Source organism: Eutrigla gurnardus, assembly GCF_963514095.1.
Source record: "Eutrigla gurnardus genome assembly, chromosome: 10".
Taxonomy (NCBI): Eukaryota; Metazoa; Chordata; class Actinopteri; order Perciformes; family Triglidae; genus Eutrigla; species Eutrigla gurnardus.
This window is the reverse complement of record NC_139924.1, coordinates 1,086,990-1,108,967: the sequence shown is the minus strand read 5'-3', so window position 1 is coordinate 1,108,967 and position 21,978 is coordinate 1,086,990. Positions and strand designations below refer to the sequence as shown.

At 45.6% G+C, this 21,978-nt stretch overlaps 1 protein-coding gene and 1 long non-coding RNA gene across 2 annotated transcripts in view; one reads left to right on the top strand and one right to left on the bottom strand.

Annotated features, from left to right (window-relative positions):
- Nucleotides 1–21,978, top strand: part of LOC311020139 — a 452,545-nt gene that overhangs the window by 265,103 nt on the left and 165,464 nt on the right. The gene's annotated exons all lie outside the window — the stretch shown is intronic.
- The window catches only part of nyap2a (neuronal tyrosine-phosphorylated phosphoinositide-3-kinase adaptor 2a), a 71,775-nt gene that overhangs the window by 40,443 nt on the left and 9,354 nt on the right, over nucleotides 1–21,978 (bottom strand). Inside the window, exons 4-5 of the mRNA XM_084020013.1 lie at nucleotides 12,674–12,811; nucleotides 12,297–12,409 (exon numbers count right to left, since the gene is read on the bottom strand). Of these exons, the coding sequence (XP_083876139.1) occupies nucleotides 12,297–12,409; nucleotides 12,674–12,811 (251 nt within the window). The remainder of the gene's footprint in view (nucleotides 1–12,296; nucleotides 12,410–12,673; nucleotides 12,812–21,978) is intronic.

Genomic DNA, 21,978 nt, shown 5'->3' with positions numbered 1-21,978 from the left:
CTGTGTTGCAATGTCTGTCACTGGAAAAGCAGATGAGACACTTTTGATAAAGGCAAACACACCGTGTTTTAACACGGAACAAGAATGAAATCAATGCTTTACTGGAGACTTGGCAAACATGCAGAGGGTTTCAATAAATACATGGAGGAATTTTGTGAGTTGCAAAAGACTCCTTTCAAGTAAAGAGGAAAAGGAGGCAGATCTTGCAGACTGGTGCGACCTAAAACGTTTCCATTCAAAAGAGTTTCTTCATTAACCTATGGATGGATGAAGTGGAAAAAAATGAGGATGATGATGAAGAGGAAAACATGGAGGAGGAGTCTAAAGAGAAACTAGTGGGACCAGAGTACAGTGTATCCCAAACCAAAAAAGCCCCAAGCAAAACCAGCACCTCCAGTTCTTCCTCCAGTGCGTCTTCTGCTTGTTTAAAGGCTAAAGCAGAACGTGCAGCTCTGATGGCTAAAGTGCAAGAATTGGAGATTAAACATGCTCTGGACCAGCGGCGGCACCAGAAAATTATTATTGGGGGGGCAATGAGTGGGTCTGATTGTTTATAGGAGGTGCTAGTGAATTCTGACACCAACAAATAATACCATAATATATATAGATTTAGGGCTGCACGGTGGTGTAGTGGGTAGCACTGTCGCCTCACAGCGAGAGGATCCCGGGTTCGATTCCCAGACGGCAGAAGATAACCAGAATGACTACCCAGCTGAGGTTGTGGACATTGTCAGACAGAGTTTTTATGTGGATGATTGTCTTAAGGCAGTGAGGTCTGTGGAAAAAGCAGCATGGCTGTACAGGAACCTCAAAAGTATGTGCAGCAAAGGAGGGTTCCTTTTGAACAAATGGATCAGTAATCATCGCTCCATCCTTGCCATTATCCCTGAGGAAGAAAGAGCTAAAGAGATCAAGACTCTGAATCTCGAAAGGGATAACTTCCCATGGAACGTGCCCTCGGACCTCAGTGGGATGTAGAAGTTGATGCCTTCATCTTCAGCACTGTGCTGAAACCTCAGCCAACAACAAGACGCCAGAATTGAGCTCGCGGTGGCAGTCTTGGCGGTGCGTATGGACCGAATGCTGAAAACAGAGCTGCAGATTAAATTGGAGGAGTCGAAGTACTGGACCGACAGCACGTCTGCAAGGTTCAAAACCTTTGTGGCGAACAGAGTTGCCATCACACGGACACTGTCCAAAGTCACTCAATGGAACTACATCAGCTCCAAGCTCATTCCTGCAGACGTAGCATCGCATGGTATGCGGACAGACACCTTAATTCAGTCCAAAACTTGGATTCATGGCCCTAAATTCCTAAAGACACCCCCATGCAAATGGCCAGAGCATGGTGAAGAGCCAGGTGTGATCTCTGCAGATGATCCAGAAGTGAGGAATGTGGTCTATGCAGCAGTGCTACAGCCCAGTAAACTCCCACTGCCACTCTCCTAAGTTACTTCTCCAGCTGGATTGACCTAAAAAGAGCAGTGGGATGGATCCTCAAATATTAAGAGTTAATTAAGCAGCCACATCAAGAACGAGCCAAGGCCCTTGTCATGCACCAAGGCTCCAGCAAGCAAGATGACACAGTAGCCAGGCACATGCAGCAGTTCAAAGCCAGCCTAAAGTCTTGCTGTTGAAGACATGGCTAAAGCAGAAAAGGCTAGTATATGCTTTGTGCAAAGGCAAAGCTTCCCAGAAGAAATGGCTTCATTGGAAAAAGGCACAGTCAAGAAATCAAGTTCGTTGGTCAAACTTGATCCAGTAATGGTAGACAGTGTTTTGAGAGTTGAGAAACAAAGCATCCAGCAATATTGCCCAAAGCCAGCCATATTTCTATGCTCATTCTTCATCACATACATTAAACGGTCGGCCAGAGTGGGTGGAACTTTGCACTCTTTGTCGTAAATATTGGATACTCCATGCCAATGCAGCAGCCAGAGCAGTCATCATGAATGCTTAACCTGTAAGTTTCGACGCCAGAGTGCTGGCAACCAAAAAATGTCAGACCTTCCTGTTGATCGTATCCCGCCAGAGCTCCCTCCGTTCACGCACGTTGGGGTGGACTACTTTGCTGTGGTCTTGTTTGACTCTTACCGCCAGTATTTTTAAGGCGGCTGACCATCGATTAAAGTAATTGACTAAAATCGGCATCTCTACTGTTACTAACTGGACTACTCCAGGGATTACTCCTGGGAGTCTGGCTATGCTTTCTGGTCCAGCAGAGTCCACCAAGGTCCTGACCGATGCAGACTTCTAACTGGCCTGATGTTGGAAACATCATATAGTAGCTACATGGGTGAAGCAGTTTGAAGCCGCGGTCCGCGCCCAGACGAGGGGGGCTAGGAGCGGGAGTTACACCGCCACTTTGGTGAATCTCCTTCCTACGAGGTTGGATGGCGCGGCTTTCCTGTTGTGGGACACTCTACAGCCGGATGTTCAGTGTGATTATGAGCGAGCGAAGGAGAGGTTAAAGGACGCCTTTGGACAAAAGCAGTTCCTACTGTATTTCCAGACGTGCATCTCTGCGCGGCCCCGTCAGCCGAATGAGAGTTTGGAGGTCTATGCAGCCGACGTCTCCAGGCTCGTGGTAGAGGCTTTTCCTGACTATGACACAGCTGCCAAGAATGGTGAGACTTTTAGACGTTTTCTTGCTGGGCTCGACCCTGCCCTCCAAGCTAAGTGTCATGAACAGGGGGCAACAGATGTGGAGGAGGCCTTGACTATAGCAGGCCGTTGTGAACGTGCCAGGCAGGCTCTGAGGGCAAGCACACCTGGATTGCCTTACTCCAACCCACATCCTGCAGTTGTGGCCGCTTTCAATCCGGCACCAACAAGTGTGTTGGACTGTAATGCTAACGCCACAGAGAAGCTTGTTCATGCTATTGAACGGCTAACCTCAAAGATGGACAATTTGCAAACGGAGGTGAGGGATTTGAGAGCACGTACCTGTGGGACTGTGTGTGGTGGTCCTGGCTCCCCTTTTCCTGGGGCTCGTCAGCATAGCCCGGGGGAGCGCAGAGAGCAGCGGCTTGCCTGTCACTGCGCTTGTGGCGGGTTTGGATGCAGATCCACCTCCAGGGACTTCCGGACGAACGACAGCACAAGAGGCCGGTCTCCGCAGCACAGGCTTCAGGGAGGATACGGTGACAGGGGATGGTCTCCACGAGAGCGGGGGACCCGAGACACCACTGCTGGCTTCTCGCTGCGCCGGCTGGACAGCGAGGGCCAGAGGGTTCACAGAGGAACGTCAGCCGCGGTGGGGAGTGAGGTTTCTATCCCCCTCGCGACGGTCTCCATCTCCATCCCCGCACGGAGGAGAACAGGGAAACTTCCAGTAGCTGGCATCGAGACCCGGATGCCAGTGTCACCACCACAGGGTGGGGCAAACGACACAGGTCCCCGTCTTGGTCCCCGAGGTCCTCGGACACCTACATGGCACGCCTTTGATGGCTCACCTTGCTTATGAACGGGTCTTGGCACGTGCCCGAGGTGTTTGTTATTGGCCCACTATGTACGGTGATGTTAAAGCTTGGTGTGATCAGTGTTACGCCTCTCAAAGGAGGAAGTCCCCAGTTCCTCGACATCATGCTCCTATGAGGACTTCACAGGCGGAGAGACCTTTCCAACGTGTGGCAGCCGACATACTTGAGTTGCCGGTCACCTCTGCAGGCAACCGGTATGTTTTGGTTGTTGAGGACTATCTCACTAAGTTCGTCAATCTTTATGCCATTGCTGATCAGAAAGCCACCACAGTGGCTGATTGTCTCTTTCAGAACTACATTTTGGAACATGGTGTGATGGAAACGCTGCACACAGATATGGGGAGGCAGTTTGAATCAGATATGGTGAAACATTTGTGCAGGCTGCTGGGTGTGAAGAAAACTCATACCACTCCATACAATCCAAAGTCTGATGGTATGGTAGAAAAATTTAATAGAACACTTATTGACCAGCTGGCTAAAACGCTCTTCTCATGTGAGGGAGAATGGGACTCTTTCCTGTTGCAGGTTGCCTTTGCATACAACACCAGTGTACACTCCAGCACCGGGTTCACGCCTTACTTCCTCACCCACGGCAGGGAGGCCCGGACGCCAGTGGATGTGTTGCTGGGCCCGCTGGTGCAAGGCAGGCCGGTAGATGGGTCCCCGGAGAACTTTGCTAGTTCTCTCCTCAAGCGCTTGGACACTGCTTTTAGGCAGACAAAGAAAAAGAAACATTGCGGCAAGCAGAAGGCAAAAGACTTTCTATGATACCAGGTTGAGGCACGAACCATATGAGGTCGGGGACCTTTTGCGGTTAAATGACCCCCACGCCGTAAACTAGCTCCCCACTGGAAAGGACCATACTTGGTGCAACGGCGAATGGATAGGGATGATGAGGTTGGAGTCACCTATCAGATTAGTAGCCCATTTGGGGAGGAGCCCCCTCTTCAGACTGTCCACTATGACAGGCTGTGGCGCTACAATCTTTTGGCTTTTCCCTTGGAGGGCCCGTCTAGAAACCTCCTCGCCCCTTCCCCGCCCACTGCTCTGCAGGAGGATGCTGCCACGCCTGGTAGCCCTGCAGGCGTGTCCCTCTTTGACGAGGACATGGACTGAGGTCGTGGCACTGGCTGAGGTGCTGGTGGTGGCCCTGACCAGGCAGTTGCCCTGCAGAGGTTCTCTCGGGTTGGTAGGTCATCACGACCCCCTGCTCGCTTTAGGGACTATGGAGTGAATGTTTTGTACATGCCCATGTTTACTGACTCCCTGTGTTTTAAAGGGGGGCGCATGTAGGTTATTTTTGTGTGTGTGTGTTTGTGCTATTGTGTGGGTTAGCTAGGCTGTTTACCCGTAACAGTTGTGTTTATTGAATAATTGCCTCACGGCCTGTTTGGCTGTATACATGTGTTGTGTTTTAAATGCACATGTTTTTTTTCTTGTGTGTTTCATTTACATGTGTACTGTTTTAAATGCACATGTTTTTTCCCTCGTGTGTTTTATTTACATGTGTACTGAGAGATGGGGACATTCTCTACTGTAAGGGGGGACGCATGTGAGAGTGGGGCGCATGTGTGACGTCAGAGAGAGTCGACGTTTTATGTTTTGGCGAAGTTTGCGGGTAAAAGGAGGAGAATAAAGTGTGTTGTTCAGCTCCAAAGAGTATTATGTTCGTGAGTTTTTGTCAGCAGAAAAGAGTGACTTTAGAAGCCCTGTACACTTCGGAACGCTACACTACTGTTGATACTATCTCTTCTGTTAATACTACCACTACTGCTAATGCTACTACTACTATACTACTACCAACACTAAATGCAGTTGGAACCCAAGGGCCTGGACTGCACGAGATTTCTGCCTAAAAGCCTATTAAGGCAGTTTTTCTCACCACTGTCGCTGTAACACTTGCCCCTGGGTGATGTTGGGACTTTGAAATTGTATTGACTCTGGAAATCTTGAGCGTATTCTAGTCCTGCTCAATGTGTTAAGTGTCCTGAGATGACTTCTGTTGTGATATGACACTATAAATAAAATTGAATTGAATAGATTTGAAAATTGAATTGTGTCACAACTGTGGAAGGTGGGGACATTGGCAAGCAAACTGTCGAGAGCCACAGAGGGAGAGAACTGCTTTCCATGAGTCTGACTGAGAGTGGAGCAGGGGAGGGCGGACCCCAGAGGTGGACCATCTCTCCCAGAGAATACAAGTGATACACCCGGCATCCATACAAACACCCATTCTAAATTTCATCATGTATGACAACTTAGAAGGGTATAAGAAATTCCCACGCTTACCTTTGATGATTTCTAAACACCCTGTAATATTTTAATTAAAAACTACACCCTGTAGTATTTTTAGAGGGGCTGCTAGTTCAGTTTTAAGAACAGATGCCTTGCCTCACCCACCAAAGCGAAGTGGAAGGTCAAGTCATACGATGGGATTGAGCTGTTCGGTTCCACTAAGATGTTAGTCACCACATTTGCACACACATAGTACTGCAGCAGCAGATTACATGCACAAGCAGTAATTACAGCTCATGTAAACATAGAAACAGAATGGTATGAAGTACAGAAAGAACCAGAAAAGTTTGAAGCATGTCTATTGAACAGAGAAACATTCTGCTGTGTCAGTGGCTCTCCCCTTCTCAGGAAAATGTGTACCTAGGTGACACACCACACGTCTCATTGGCTAAACCATCACACTGGCGGTGGCAGGATCTTGGGCCGTGGTTGCAGCGTTGTCTCGGCCTAATAGATTTCAGACTGGTTGGCGGGGATCCCAGGACTGAGTATAGCACTGGCGGTAATGTATTTAAGACCACAGTAATGAGAACAGCACTTCTGCAAAGAAAAGTAGAGCTCTGTGAATGCATACATAGCACACAGATTTAGATTCACTGATACCAGCGGATCAAATCCCTGTCACAGGTGCCTCCTTCACTATGGGCCACTCATAAATATGATGTGGGACTCATCAAAGGTGCCTCACCCTTGGTAGTGCATCCCAAATCTGATTATAGGCCGTGCCTCAAACAATACCCACTCAAACGAGAAGCCATCGATGGTTAAAAACCAGTATTTGAATCTTTATTAATCAAGAATTATTGTTCCATGTGATAATTCCCCTGTGCGCACACTTTTCCCAGTCAAAAAGATGTGACAAAAGTTAACCCACTGCGTGGAGATTTGTGCAGGATTTGCAAGCATTAAATGCCCCTACCTACCAGCGAGCACCAGAAATCTCAATTCCACAAACTATTCTGTCACTTATTCTACCAGGCACCACTAATTTTTCTGTTGTTGATCTGGTTAATGCATTTTTTTCTGTTACAGTCCACCCCGGCAGCCAATACTTTTTTTCGCTTCTCCCTTAATGGGCTACCACAAAAGTCTTGGCGTGTTCCACAGATCACTTAGTGAAAACCTGTGTTGTGAAGATACAGGTTTGTCCTGGGTGAAAGCATTTCCACTGTTGCTTCTCAACTCAACTCGACTCAAACTTTATTTATAGAGCACATTTTAAACAACCAATGGTCGACCAAAGTGCTGTACAGTTCAGTAGACAGTACAATACAATACAATGAGAATAAAAAATACACATAAAATACAATAGATGGGTGTCATGCACAGCCTGAATTAAAAGCCATGGAGAACAGGTGGGTCTTCAATAAGGACTTAAAGACCTCTAGGGTCTCCACATGCGCATGCAAATTACAAATAAAAATGTGAAGGTGGGTGGGAGGGCAACTTGGATTAATTTCTTTCTAGTCACTGAAAACACATTCCAAGAATCCTCACCTGCAAACTACAAGCACATAACTCCTCCAACATTACAGATATTAGCCTTCACCACCGCCCCAAAAGAGAATGGCAGGAAGGGAACATTGTTTTCCACTGCCCCACTGAACAATGTCCGAGGAATAACTGCTTAATCTATACCATAGACAAAGATTTATTGGTTAACATTGAAAGTCATCTCATCCGAAACATAAGTGATCTAAGGCCAATAATTAACAGAGCATGAAATGTTTATTATAATGATTATTCAAAAACAGACCTTCCATTTTGGTTCACTGAACAACAGTAATGTCAGGAAATTCCATCCTACGTTGGCAACAGTGAATGGAGACGAATGTGTCAAGAAGCCCACCAGCCTGTTAATCAGATCCCGCCTACAATGGCATCACCTGCGATCGCTTACAGACAAATCCAGAACCTTAGTGTACCAACTCAGGTACATGGAATAGTCTCATTCAGATGCCCAAGAGAACTATGTAAAAGTGACAATTGTGAAGCATATACATTTAGGCTTAGTAAACCATATTTTGGCCACTGGTTAAGAATAAGCTTAAAAGACGTTCAAAGTCAGTGTGACCGAAATTACACTTGAGAATCTCAGTGACGATTATGGTACGAGTTGTGAATATCCATTCTGGTGTAATGAGCCTACAGCCTATGACACGGAGCCTGCCTGCCCGACTCACCTAGACTTGCAGCCGGCATCTAGAGTCGAGTGTTAAGAAATCTCCCAACCAGTGTAATTCCCCATGAAGATGGCAACATCGCACTGACTACTATGACTGAATTTGCTAATAGAATAAATAGTGCTGTCAAGAGATTAAAAAAAATGAGAGATTAATTAATTATGATCTGTAATTAATTGATCTAATTAATCTCTTTTTTAATCTCACCTAAAAATTGCAGAGAAAAGCCCTTAACTTGAGGTATTTTCAATTAAATTCATTACATTATTGTGGCAGATCGAAAGATTGATAAATAACAAAAAGAAAGTGGCTTTAAAAAGTAATTTATTGTTTTTAACAGATTTGATCAGACGCAGTCCTAGCCATTTACATTCCGCTGTATTTAAGACAAGTCCCAAGTGCTGCCTGTAACCTTTAGTTTCAACCTTTTGTCAATCTCCAAATAATAAGAAAATAAATATCAAATAAAACATCAGGTCCATATAAAGTGCTGTAAGTTAACACATCAACAATTAAGAACACTTTTCTGAGCAATAAAAGTATTGAACACTGAACGTGTTGCTTCTCCTCTGCTTCAGATAATAAAAATATATATCTTGTTTTCAATCCCCCAGTCATTTGCCACCTTGAGGAACTGTTCAACGCATTTATCAGCAAAGTGCCTGGTTTCTGTTTTCAGGACAGTCAGTGCAAACGAGTTGAGGTTCCACTCACCATCAATAAAGTGTCCGGTCACCCCCAAATAGCTGTGGTTGCCAGCTGAGGTCCAGTGATCTCCGGTTATAGCAACAAAGTTGGGCGAATCCTCCACCAAAATCTCAAGTTTGTTTTTCTTTTCTTCGTCGTACATCTTGCTGATTTTGGTCGTCACTGTAGTCCTGCACGGTGGCTTGTATGATGGGTCATTGGATGCAGTTTGCAAAACCTGTGTTAGCCCCTCGTCTTCCACTATGTTTATCGGCCTGCAGTTCATTGCTATCCACTTGGCAAGGACATTCGTCAGCCTGTCGGTCGCAGACTTGCTCATACGCGGGGTGTTCTCTTCGAGTTTCGTTTGGCGAAGAGCTTTGCTGTGGCTCGCTAAATTGCCAACGTTTTCGCTGCTAACGTTAGCTGTGGCTGCACTCGCGACTGGGTGCTTTGCGTTGATGTGGTAGGCTAAACTTGAGCTGCTGCGGTGGTAAGCAAACTCCTTCTTACAAAGAAGGCACATCACCTTACATTTATCAATGGTGCCGTTGGGGCATTTGTGATATATAAATTTTCCATTAATTGGACCGACAACTCTCACATGCTCCTCCATTTTCCTCCTCACGTCTCCTCACCTTGCCCTCCCAACTACACTGGGAGCCTATCAGCTTATGCTAAACCATCCCAAACACAATGACAGCCAATGACAGCCAATCAATGTCCACTTCAGGGTGTGACTGACCATTGTTCTCCACTCAAGCACAAGAAACCGAACGCATAAAAAGGCAACTCACATAAACAGTAAAGTTAGAGATTAAAAATTAGATTAACGCGATTAAAAAACATAACGCGCTAAATATGACTGTAATTAATTAATTGCAATTAACACGATAATTTGACACCCCTAAGAATAAATGCTTCAAACTGTTGGATATGTATACGCCCACTTCTTCTAACGCCCCTATGCCTGCCTCAATAGCCTAGCTAATGGACAGTTTAGCCCTGCTTATGTTTTGTTTAGCCTTGCTAACGAAATCCGAGCTATTCCCACATTCTTGCCAAATTAGCACGCTACCTGACGGGGTGAGATGGCTCCAAAAGAAGAAATTATCTCCTGGCAGGTCTTCCAAGACTAGCCCAGCCAGGAAGAATTCCACCGAGCGCCTCGAAATACTGTGGCCAGCTCCTCCTCCCTGCCAGCAACATACACACAGACACAAGCTGCCGGTTTTCCCTGATTTGGTTACGGAGCTCTCTCAGTTCTGGGCGTCCCCCAAGTCCGTGCTCTCGCTGCCGTTTACACAATTCCTGGATGTCGCGGGCATGGAGTCCGCTGGACTAACCAACATCCCTCTAATAGATGAGATGCTGGCTATCCACTTGGACCCGAGCCCAGCTCGGCTAGCAGCAAACCGCCTCTCCCGTCCAGGGGCTGACCGCTCGTGGGCTAAATATAGCCTCCATGCTGCAGGCTTATCAGGCTGAAAAATGATGTGAGCTACACAAGGCCATGGTGAAGAAGAAGAATGTTACCTGGCTCTTGGGTTTGGTCCGCCGCACGGCCACCTTTATTCTACAGGTCTCCAGCACAGCGGCTGCGGCCTTTGGAAAAGCATGACTAAAGCTGTGGTCGACCAGTGTCATCTGTGGCTAATGCTCATGGAGCTTCCCGAGACGCAGCGGCGTCCATCCCACCGGGCTGTTTGGACAGGCTCTGGACAGAATTCTGACCCACTGCGATCAGAGCAAAAAGCTGGAGGAGGACCCGAGGCAAGCGGTGGCTCCCAAAGCATTCCAAGTTCCAAGTATCTCCACGGGGTCCGCCGGACGCAAATTACAAGTCTCTTCTTGGAGGAATGTCCGTCCCCAGTTCCTGTGTCAGCTGGGCCTCAGCCTTCCCCAATTCCTGTCAGCTGGGCCTCAGGTGTTCCTCAGCTGTCTCCAGTTCCTGTATCGGCTGAGCTATGGCGGTCCGTAGTTCTAGTCTTCCCTGAAATATTTTCTCTGAAAATGTGACAATTTTGCTCGGTCCTTAACATTAATTGAAGGTTTAGGGTGGCCTACCTTAAACTCAAAGTGTGTTTTCTTTAGTTTAAAGAGTCATTTTGGGAAAGTTTAGAAGCTGTGTTATTATTATGTTATTACTTTCAAAATTTTCAGAACCATGTCATAACCCTTGGCTACCCTTTATTTTATGCTACCTCGTTCGTTAATATGATTTCATGTCAGTTACATTTTCATCTCTTATAGTGGTTGTTTAAAAATAAAGACAACTACTACCATGATCACATGCTACTTCATGACATCATCAAAGTCTGTTGTAATTGTTTTGTTTGAGAGACAACTAATAGCAGAAATTACATACTATGCATCTGAATTGGGTGAAATTAAATATTTTATTCATGAGCAAACATTATTATACAGAATTACAGACTGTATGTCAATATACATCATCATTATGAACAAATGTGTTTTTATTTAAAATGGAAAACAACAATTAACAAATTATCGGTAAAATGTAAAGGTTACAGCACGCTAGTCACTGCTATACTAAAGGGGGTGGGTTGGAGTGGAGTATTAGACTTTTATTAGTGTCAGTAAGTTTTAATGAGATTTGACCTATTAAAGTGCATCAGTGTAAGTCCAAGCGGTGGTAGTTTAATGTTAGTATAACGTGTATAACGTGTATTAAGTCATCCTGTCCTCATTCTCAATTTGCGGTCTGATACCCAAGCTTTGTCACAGCCGTCACCATCTAATACAGAAGCTTTGTCACGGCCCTCGACATCTGATAACGATGTTTTGGTACTGCTTTGTTTGTATGAGACACACCAGGCTTTCAATACAATGTAAACCATCCATGTCAAGATAAGACAAGATAAGATCATTATTATTTACAAATGATTAGATGCTCAGAGAAAACGTTGTGTGATGATGTAGAATAAAGGCTGTAGTAGCCAAACAAACACAGGAATTTCAACTAGGACACCAGTGTTTGTGTCCAAGTGTGTTATTTTGAAGCTTGTGATGTTGTCCATGTACTACTAAGTTCACATCATTATTTTAAGCACAACCATGATGTTTTTACTGAACCTCACCAAGTTTTTTAGTTTCAATTCACAGCTGTAACCACGCCTTTACGGCCATCGTAGTGGAGCATCTTAGTTTGATGTCCCAGTGTGTTAGAAAGTGATGCAGAGGGCTCTTGATCAGGCCTCAGTTGGTGATCAGTTTGAATAAATATGTGTTGAGTATTAATTCACTTTAAATATCTATACTAGACTCATTTTAATCTCACAATACAAAAAAACATTTAATTCAAACAAAAATTTTTACACACAAATGAAATCAGGAAACGAACAAAGATAACACTTGGTTACATGTCAATTTGTTTAAATTTTTTCAGTTCAGCTGTCATGCTGATGTAACAATGTTTAATGTTCTGTTCTGTCAAGTTTAATCCTGTGTGGCATATAAATTGTATTTATTTTTCTGGTGAAAATAAAACTGCTGTTTGTCATTCAACTATAAAATGGATTCAAATGAAGAACAATTAACAGAGACAGGTAGATTGGTAGACAGACAGACAGACAGACAGACAGGTATACAGACAGGTAGACAGACAGGTGTTTTACAGGTGTGGTACCTGGCTGAGGGCGGCATGATGTGGCTCATACAGGTGACGTTGTGATGTCCCACTGGGTGAAGGAACTCCTGATGTGGAGGCTGAACGGCCGAGTTTACACACTGATCTTGATTCTGCACAAGATGTTTTTTTTTATCATCAACCCAAACAAATCAGTGAAGAAAGTAGAGCTTTTAATCACCTGAAAGTCACCTGTCAGATTTAAAACAGTAGAACAAGACACTGAGATAAAAAACAAAACAGGAATCCTTATAGTCTGATGGTCAGCATCTGATTAAAAACTGAAACACTCCTCCTATTATCTTCACATTTAAACCTGACCTCCTGTTATTATCTTAACATAACATGTCCTCCTCTATACCTCCTTGTGGTGTCATTTATGGACTCACCTCCTCCTCCTCCTCCAGACAGCATCATGGTGGGGCTGACAGACGACCTCCCCATCCTGCTTGAAACTGGACTGGGCTGTTCATCTCTGTCTTTACTGTCACGTCTGGACAGAGATTTGGAGTCTCCTTAAGAGAAAAGATGAATAAGAATAAACACTTTGAATACTTTAATGTATTTGTCCTAGAGTACATCGAACTTCAAACAGAGACCGAACCAGCAGAAAAAAGGCCCTAACTGATAAAGGCCTGGACAGATGGGCAGGAGACCTCCTTCTCCTAGGCTGGGAACAGCAGGGGCTGGAACCCTTGGTTGCACTGAGAAAAGAGAGAGTCCTGTGGCAGAGCTAGTCAGGGTGTTGTATGCATATTCCACCCACAGGACTGCTGAGACCAGGAAGAAGGATTCTGAGAAACCATACACTGAAAGACTGTCTCCATTCCTGGGCTCGCCATTGGACTGTGGGTGAAAACCAAGACAAGCTGACCAGTGGGGAAAATTTCCGAGGAAGCCAAGTGAGACACAACCTCTAAGCTGTGTATGTTTTACGGGGTGGGAGCAGAAAAACGGACATTGCAGTTTATATGTTGCCATTTCCCGTGGTCGGATAAACTATTAGAGCACCCAGCATCATTTTACCAGGACTTACACACGCTGAGCACCTACTCTCTCTCTCTCTCTCTCTCTCTCTCTCTCATTATTATATGATTATTCAGGGAGCAGGAATCCTTGTCAAAAAGGAGACAGGGCCAGCAGAATAGCCACTGTAGCTTGGCGCTACCAGCTAGCCACTCAGTGCAGACGTAATTCTCCTCATTAAAGGTCCGAAAACCTTTCTTCCTCTCCGTACAGAGTCCGTACTACGGAGCTACGGAGCTCTAGTTTTGGTGTTGGCCGGCCGTCAGATTTAATCCGGAATTGCTGTTGTAGAGGCAGTTTAGTAAAATTATTTTTTACTAAATACTCCAAATCTCCACCCTCCATAATCGCTTAAAAAATTAGCTAGCTTTATCAAGAGATGAACACAAAGCAACGAATCTTCCGTTATTTCATTCATTGACGTTGACGTCGATAACATACTGTGATTTGATTGGCCTGATGCCAACGAGTTCGCGGCTTCCCTTTACACTGTCCTGACCAATCACAGGGGAGCAGTGGCGTGACAATAGCCTCACCTGATTGGTCAATCATCCTTTTTTTTTTCACCAAGGGAGCTCACAGACAACAGTAACGTAAGTAAGTAGTAATGTTTTCAACGCTCATTCACCCCATAAACATTTAGAGGGGCGCTGTTTTAGACATCATTAAACGCTCAATAATTAACGAAGAGAGACGGGGAGGAGACGAGAGACACATCACAGAGGGATTATGAAAACTGTTAAAAAAGTGATTTTATTAAATGATAGTTATATTCTGAAAAAACTGAGGAAGCCTGGCTTCCCTTGGCCTCTGCAAGAAAACGCCACTGAAGCTGACTGTAGCCCAGAGCAATGCACAAAACTCTCTCCAAAACACAGATGTAAACTTAGGGCCCTGATGGGATACCACATCAATGGGGAGACAATGGAGGCGAAAGACATGTTACAGAACCAACTCAGCTTAGTGAGGTAATTTAAGCGTTAACCCTGGGTTTTCCATCCTATGAAGCTGGTTTACTTCTTACCAGGGTAGATCGCCATGGTGACTTATGCTGCAGAGCTGATGTTCCTGATAAGAGATCAACGTGGAGTCGGCGAGTTTTTGCCAGCTGTCCTTCCTGCATTTGGCAGATGAAATTGTTGCTTTTTGCCTGTATTATATTAACTTCTTCGTATTTCTGTAAGATTATGGTTTGTTCCTCGTACGTGAAATATGCCGCTCTGCTGCCCGTAGACTGATCCATGTTTGTGAATGGTTAAATGCCGCAAACCCTGCCTCTTTTATGTGCACGCGCTCATAGCTGGAAAGGGAAACCCTGGGTTGACTTACCGAGTTGATAACCAGCTTCGTGTGACCGCTTATCTCTGATTGCCTTTGTTAGGGTTACTTAAGCTGGATAACTGAAAGATACCCTGGGTATGTTGAATTCACTTCGTAGTATAGGCCTCTGCTCCGGAGTAGAGTTGTGACGTTCACGATCTATTGAACGGCTCTTTAACATGAACGATGGGAACCGAGTGGTGAGCTGTTCATTTTTTGTTTTTCGTTCTTTTTTCTTCTTTTTTTTAATCGCTGTCATGCCACAGCATGCGCACACAAGCTGCTCCTCCTCCTACTCCACTGAGAGCTTCGACACATTGTATACAAAGATCCAAAATAGTGATCTCACTGTCAAAGCAGAGGGATATAGCACCACCTTGTGGAATGTTTACAATGAATGCAGACCAGACATTAAAATCTAGTGCACACATGTTGAATTAAATTATAATTAATATTTAAAATATATCAAGCTCAGATATCCAATGTCTAAGTCTGAATAATTCAGATCCAAATCTTACCCTATCATTCCTCCCAGTGATTATTTCCCAGATAAAATGGGTTACCATTAGGCTAGCATCTTAAAAATAAATTCATATAAATGAGCCAGTCTTTTGAACGGCTCTTTGAAAAGAAGGGCTCCTCAAGATCCGGCTCCCTTCAAAGAGCCATAAATCCCATCTCTACTCCGGAGCAGGTTATGTTCCTGATAAGAGATCAACGTGTAGAAATGCACCGCCCATTGACCAATCAGCTCTCTTGGAAAATGGCATCAGCATTTGTTAAAGATCCCGTGGAGCTCTGTGCACGGATAAAAAAAAAGAAAAAAGAAGAAGCTCGGTGCGTGGATCGTGGATCGGGTCTCTTAGGAGAACTAGTGTTCAGAGACCAATGTTTTCTATGAGAGATCCAGATTCTCATCTGAGAATCATCTGTTGCTCAAACACCATGCCATAATAATACATCTAAGCAACACATTCGTTTGTTTAAAGTTATATTTTGGCCTTTTATTGTGGGAGGACAGCATGAGAGTGAAAGGGGTGAGAGAGAGGGACTTTGAAAGAGGGCTGCAGGGCAGATTCGAACCCGGGACCGCTGCAGGGAGCCTTGGTACATGGAGCAGTAACTCTACCAATGAGCTATCAGCACACTTACCATGTTGCTCTAATCAGTCAGATCTAGTAGTGCTCTTATGATGGGGCAGTCATTATACGACTATTAACTTACGCATTCACACAGTTGGCAAGTTTTTGCGACTGGAGCTGATGTTCATCACACAAAGTTATTGATGTGATAGATATTTAACTGATCATTGATCACTCAATATCTGTGAGTTCGAGGGGGGGGCATATTAATTCTGCCATGTCGATTGCAGGGTCATGTCAAAATAAATTATATTGCCGGGGGGGTTATGCATAAATTGATCAGAGGTCCGAAAATCCCTCCGGTGGCTCTTAAAAAAATGTACAGTCCCTTACTAAATCTGTCTACCACTGTTAAGATAACAGTGTTGCTTTCTGATGGTGGCAGAGCAGTGACAAAGTCCAATGAGATGTGGGCCTGTTGGGGTCTGATGTGAGGGCTTTTGTTGATTGCAGATAGGACAGGAGTTGACAATCCGATGGGTGTCCTCATCCAAGATCAGAACCTCTGTTGCAATAAATTGTCTATGGTTCCCCCGATTACAGGTATGTTGAGGCAATGGCCCACTGGAGAACAGAAGGCAGGCACTGAGGCCAGGCTGATTTTCCAGAGTAAACTTAAAACTCTTCTCTATCTCCCAGGTGACTGTGGCAACCAGACATGGAGCAGGAAGAATGGGGTCAGATTCAGGCTTAAGATTATGGGACCACGGCTGCTAGGAGAGGGAAAGTTGAAACGTGAAGAAAATGCACCATCAAGCTTGTCAAAAATTCAATCTCATAGCCGTGAGAAGCCATGACTTGGAGAAGATCAGAATGCCATCAAGATAAAGAAACGCAAACAGATTCATCATGTCCCTGAGCACATCTTTAGCTAGTGCCTGGAAAACTTCCGGCGCATTAGTCAGACTGAAGGGCAGTACAAGATATTCATATTGGCCCATGGGAGTGTTTAAGGCCACCTTCTTTTCTTTGCCTTCTCAAACTGGTCCAGATGGTAAGCATTACAAAGGTTGAGTTTGGATACAAGTAACAGGCACAGTGAGGGGTGTCTTGTCATGAGTTTTTGTCTTGTGAATTCCTGTTTTATTTTGAAAAGTAACTCTCCTCTTGTTTCAGGTCACTTGCCCTTCCTCATGTGTCACCATTCTGACGTGTCACCGGTCTGACGTTTCCCCTGATTGTTTCCACCTGTTCCCCATTACCCTTGTATGTCTTATTGTCCGCGTCTCCCTTTGTCCTGTGCCAGAGTATTTTTATGTTCGTGTACCTCCAGCCCATTAGACCACAGCCCTTTACCCTGAACCATGCCAAGTGTCCATGCGTTATGAACCGGATTTCTTGTTTTCCTCTAAAGAAGAGTGATTTTTTGTTGTAGTGTTTTTGGTCAGCTCTAAAGAAGTTAGTTTTTGGTTCATAGTCCTTGTGCTTATCTCCGTTGGAGTGTTTTTTCTTTGTACATTTTGTCAGCTCAAGTTAATAGCCTTGTCTTCTTTCCTCCATTGAAGTGATATTCATTTTGTAAATTTTCATCGTTAGTTCAATCACAGATTAGTGTAGTTCTGAGCCCTTTGCTTTGCCTCCCTTGGAAGAGGTATTCAGTTTTTTTTCAGTTGAAGGTTCTGGTGTTTTGTTTGAGTGTTTTCACAGTTCTCAGTCTTTTTAGACTTTAGTCTAAGTGTTTCATAGCCTGATTATTTTCACTCTGTCGTAAGGGAAAATAGGAGAAGTTTCCGGATAAAGGTCTGCCTGAACTGTTCTCCCTCTGCATCTGCGTCCTCTTTTAAGTCCAGGCCTGACAAAAAGGGTAAATTAAAAAGTAAATGAATTAGTCAATGATTTAATGTCAGATAATCCTATTGATTTATTCTGTCTGACTCAAACCTGATTGTGTGATGAAGACTATGGGCCCTAGTTTCGTGCACCAGGTGCAGTCGGGGCGCAGCGCACCTGCGCCACGCCGACGGGGTGTGTCCGCCTGGACTTTTCAAGCTTCGTGCACAGCGCAGTCGGGCGCAGGCACTCCTCCCGTCACTCCTGCCCCCGCATAGGTAAGGGTTTTTTTGGGGGGGGGGGGGTTAGTGGGTCATGCTATTTAGAGTCGAGGTGAAGTCTGAACAAGTGAGTCTTGAGCCTTTTTCGGAAGATGGCAAATGACTCTGCTCTCCTGACATTGGTCGGGAGTTCGTTCCACCACTGAGGCGCCAGAACAGAGAAGAGTCTGGACATTGATGAGCGACATTTGTTTGATTTCAGCAATGGTGGTACCAGCCGGCCAGCTGAAGTAGAGGAGCGAAGTGCTCGCTTCAGGGCGTGAGGTTTGACCAGTGTTTGAAGGTAGATGGGTGCCGTTCCATTGATGGCCCTGAAGGCCAGTGCCATCGTCTTGAATTGGATGCGTGCTGCAACAGGGAGCCAGTGGAGGTCACGGAGGAGGGGGGTCACATGGGAGAATTTGGGTAGATTGAAGATAAGGCGTGCTGCAGCACGTTGCAGTTGAGGAAGGTAGTACTGTGATGCCCTCGACAGTGACCGACAGGTCCATGCGAGGGCAGTCTTTCCCTGGGATGAAGAGGAGTTCAGTTTTATTCAGGTTAAGCTTGAGGTGATGTGCAGTTGTCCAGACAGAGATGTCAGCCAGACAGTCCGAGATGCGAGTTGCAATGTGAGTGTCAGAGGTTGGGGGAAAAGAGAGGAACAGCTGGGTGTCATCTGCGTAGCAATGGTAGGAGAATCCATGTGATGTAATAACAGAACCTAGTGATCTGGTGTATAGTGAGAACAGAAGCAGTCCTAATACTGAGCCTTGAGGGACACCCTTGTCCAGAGAACAGGGTTTGGACATAGAGCCATGTGACCTGAAAGGTGCGATTTGTCAGGTATGATGTAAACCAGGTGAGAGCAGAGTCAGTTATGCCAAGTTCAGCCAGGGTGGAGAGGAGGATTTGGTGGTTGACTGTGTCGACTGCAGCAGGTCGAGGAGAATGAGAACGGAGGAGTGGGATGAGGCTCTGGCATCTCGCAGGGACTCGGTCACTGTGAGGAGGGCCATCTCAGTGGAGTGAGCAGTCCTGAATCCTGATTGATTAGGGTCAAGGAGGTTGTTCTGCGAGAGATAGGATGACAGTTGGTTGTAGGCGGCACGTTCCAAGGTTTTAGAGAGGAATGAAAGAAGAGATACAGGTCTGTAGCTTTGGATGTCAGTACGTCTAGGGTGGGTTTTTTAAGGAGAGGCTTCACTGTAGCAGTCTTAAAAGCCGCTGGAATGACACCTGAGGTGAGGGAGGAGTTGATCAGGGTGGCGAGGAATGGCAAGATGTCGTGTGAGATGTCTTGGAGAAGAGAGGAGGGAATCGGGTCAAGGGAGCAGGTGGTGGTACGGTTAGTTGTAACAAGTGCGTGAACGTCTTCAGGTGAGGGGGCTAAAGCGGGTAAGGCCATCAGGAGAACTGTTCTGTGGATGGCAGTGAGGAAATAACAGTTGAGGAGAGATTGGAGGGAGTGAGGCATTTCAGGTTGTGGCGGCTGGTGACAGTTCGATGGTAGAGGGGAGGGATGTGGTGGGCTTCATGGGGAGAGAGAAAGTCACAAAGTGGTGGTCGGACACGGTGAACGGAGTCACAGAGAGTGCCGAGATGCCACAGGATCTTGTGAAGACAAGGTCAAATTGGTTCCCGGCTCGGTGAGTGGGTGGAGAGGGGGAGAGTGTAAGGTCAAATTCGGAGAAGAAGTCAATGAATTCAGATGAGTGCAGCTTTCCCGGGTGGATGTTGAAGTCACCGAGGACAACAAGTGGTGTGCCATCATCAGGGGAGCAGCTCAGGAGGGCATCTATCTCATCTAAAATGTCACAGAGAGTTGAGCTTGAAAGGAAGGGTGACAGAGACGGCGTGGAATTCAAGTCCAGATCGGGGTAGGTGGTCCAGAGGAAGGACCTGATAGGACCACCTGGGTGAGATGAGGAGCCCAGTTCCTCCTCCTCGCCCTGTTCGTCTTGGGGAGTGTGAAAACGAGTAGGCAGTTGAAAGGGCAGCTGGAGTTGCAGTGTTTTCTGGGGTGATCCAGGTCTCTGTAAGGGCCAGGAAGTGGAGAGTCAGCAGGGAGGCATACGCTGAAATGGTGTCCGCCTTCTTGACTGCAGACTGGCAGTTCCACAGCCTGCCTCAATGGACTTCCTCTCTGGACTTCCTCAGATAGTCTCCCTTGTCTTCGTTCGGCTGGCCTGACGCTGCAGCTGACGCTGTAGTGACAGCCTTTTAAGTGCTCAGTTTACCTCATACACAGACTGGGGCCCCTCCCTCCAATCAAGTCTATTGACTACAGCTGAGCTGGCTGAAACTAGCTGATTGCCCACTCAGTATAGACAGCTTCACAAGAATTTAAACAACAAGCTATCAACATAAGACTAAATGTTACAACTAGCTTTACTCACAGAATGCCTAAACCCAAATCTACAATTAGTTTCTGACTTACCAACAAGAGACAAAGCAGCTTCCTTTCTTTCTCCAGACATACCAAGTGCTGAGGGGGCACCAAAAATATTATGAAAAATCATCATAGTCATAAGAATTATAATGCGGATATTATATCACTATAGAAATTGTAGGCACGTTTTAGGCACGTCTATCACAAAACAGGGTTAGGGCACACAGCAGTAGACATAATGGTGGCGAGAACCCGGTGCTTGGACGAGCCGCCGGGCCATTCATCATCATCATCATCACCGTCTTCATCATCTGCGCTCCACAGCTGCACCGGATTCCCCGTCCAACACCAGAACGGCGGGACACCGGGACCTCAGACTGGCTGCAGCCCCAACTCCGGTTCCAGCTCGCGGCAAAGTTGCACGTTTCTCCAACAGGCTGCAGAGGCGCGAGAGCAGGCACGAGCTGCGCACAAGCAGAACACTATCCCATAAATTGCTGTATTGCTGTAGGTCCAAGTTTCAGCTGTGTTAATTCAGTCAGGCTGAGTTTCCGTTACACATGCCATCCGCCTTTGATCTGACGTCAGATGTGACGGAGACAATCTATATAGATATAAGTTCACATGTTGATAAATTAGTTGCATTAAATAGTGTTTGTTGTGATTATTTATTGCATTTAAATGTGCCTAGAACTGTGGAAACCTGCCTGTGAGGTCTTGGTGACGTGTGCGCACTGCACGCCGGTGAGCCAAACTGCCACTCCACCAGCTGTAATTCGCCTTGCGCCGAGAGTAGACCAGGTTGGAGCTGGCGTGCTTTTGGCGCAGTCTCGGCGAGGCTTTTTGCCACGATACTTCCGCTGCGCCAAGCTGAATCTGTGACGCCTCCCATTGCTGCGCCGCCACACCCATCTCGGCGCAGGCGATCCACCAAACTGCCAAACTGACCGTGCGCAAGGCTGCGCTGGTCGAAACTTGCATTGCGCCGGCTCCGCCACCCTGCACTGCGCCACAAAACTAGGGCCCTATGTCCCAGTCGTATTAATATTTCTCAAGGCAGCAGAAAAGTAGGAGGAGTTGCAGCCAATTTTTATTCAAGCCTATCAATCAACCCAAAACCAAAACTAAACTATAACTCATTTGAGAGCATTATCGCACACAAACTGGAAAACAACGCAGGCAATTCTGTTTGTTATAGTGTATCGTGCTCCTGGTCCATATTCTGAAAACAAATAGTTAGTTCCATGGTTTAACTCTCAAACTCATAAATTAAAACAATTTTTGTAATAAAACAAAATTGCGTAATCTTGAAACTATCTGGCGCTCTACCACACTGGAAGAATCACGCCTTGTCTGGCAAGACAGTCTTAAAACGTATAAGAAGGCTCTCCGTAATGCCAGAGCAGCCTACTACTCATCTCTAATAGAGGAAAATAAAAACAACCCTAGATTTCTTTTCAGTACTGTAGCCAGGCTGTCAAAGAGTCACAGCTCTACTGAGCCATGTATTCCTAGAGATCTTAGTAGTAATGACTTTATGAACTTTTTAATGCTAAAATTTTAGCTATCAGAGACAAAATCACTCATGTCTTGCCTTCAATTGGAACCACGTTACCCTCAAACTCCGGAATCTAAGAAATAGCAGTAAGACCTGATATATATTTAGACTGCTTTTCTCCAATCAACCTTAACCAACTAACATCAATGATCTATTCAACTACACCTTCAACCTGTCTCCTAGACCCGATACCTCCTAGGCTACTCAAAGAAGT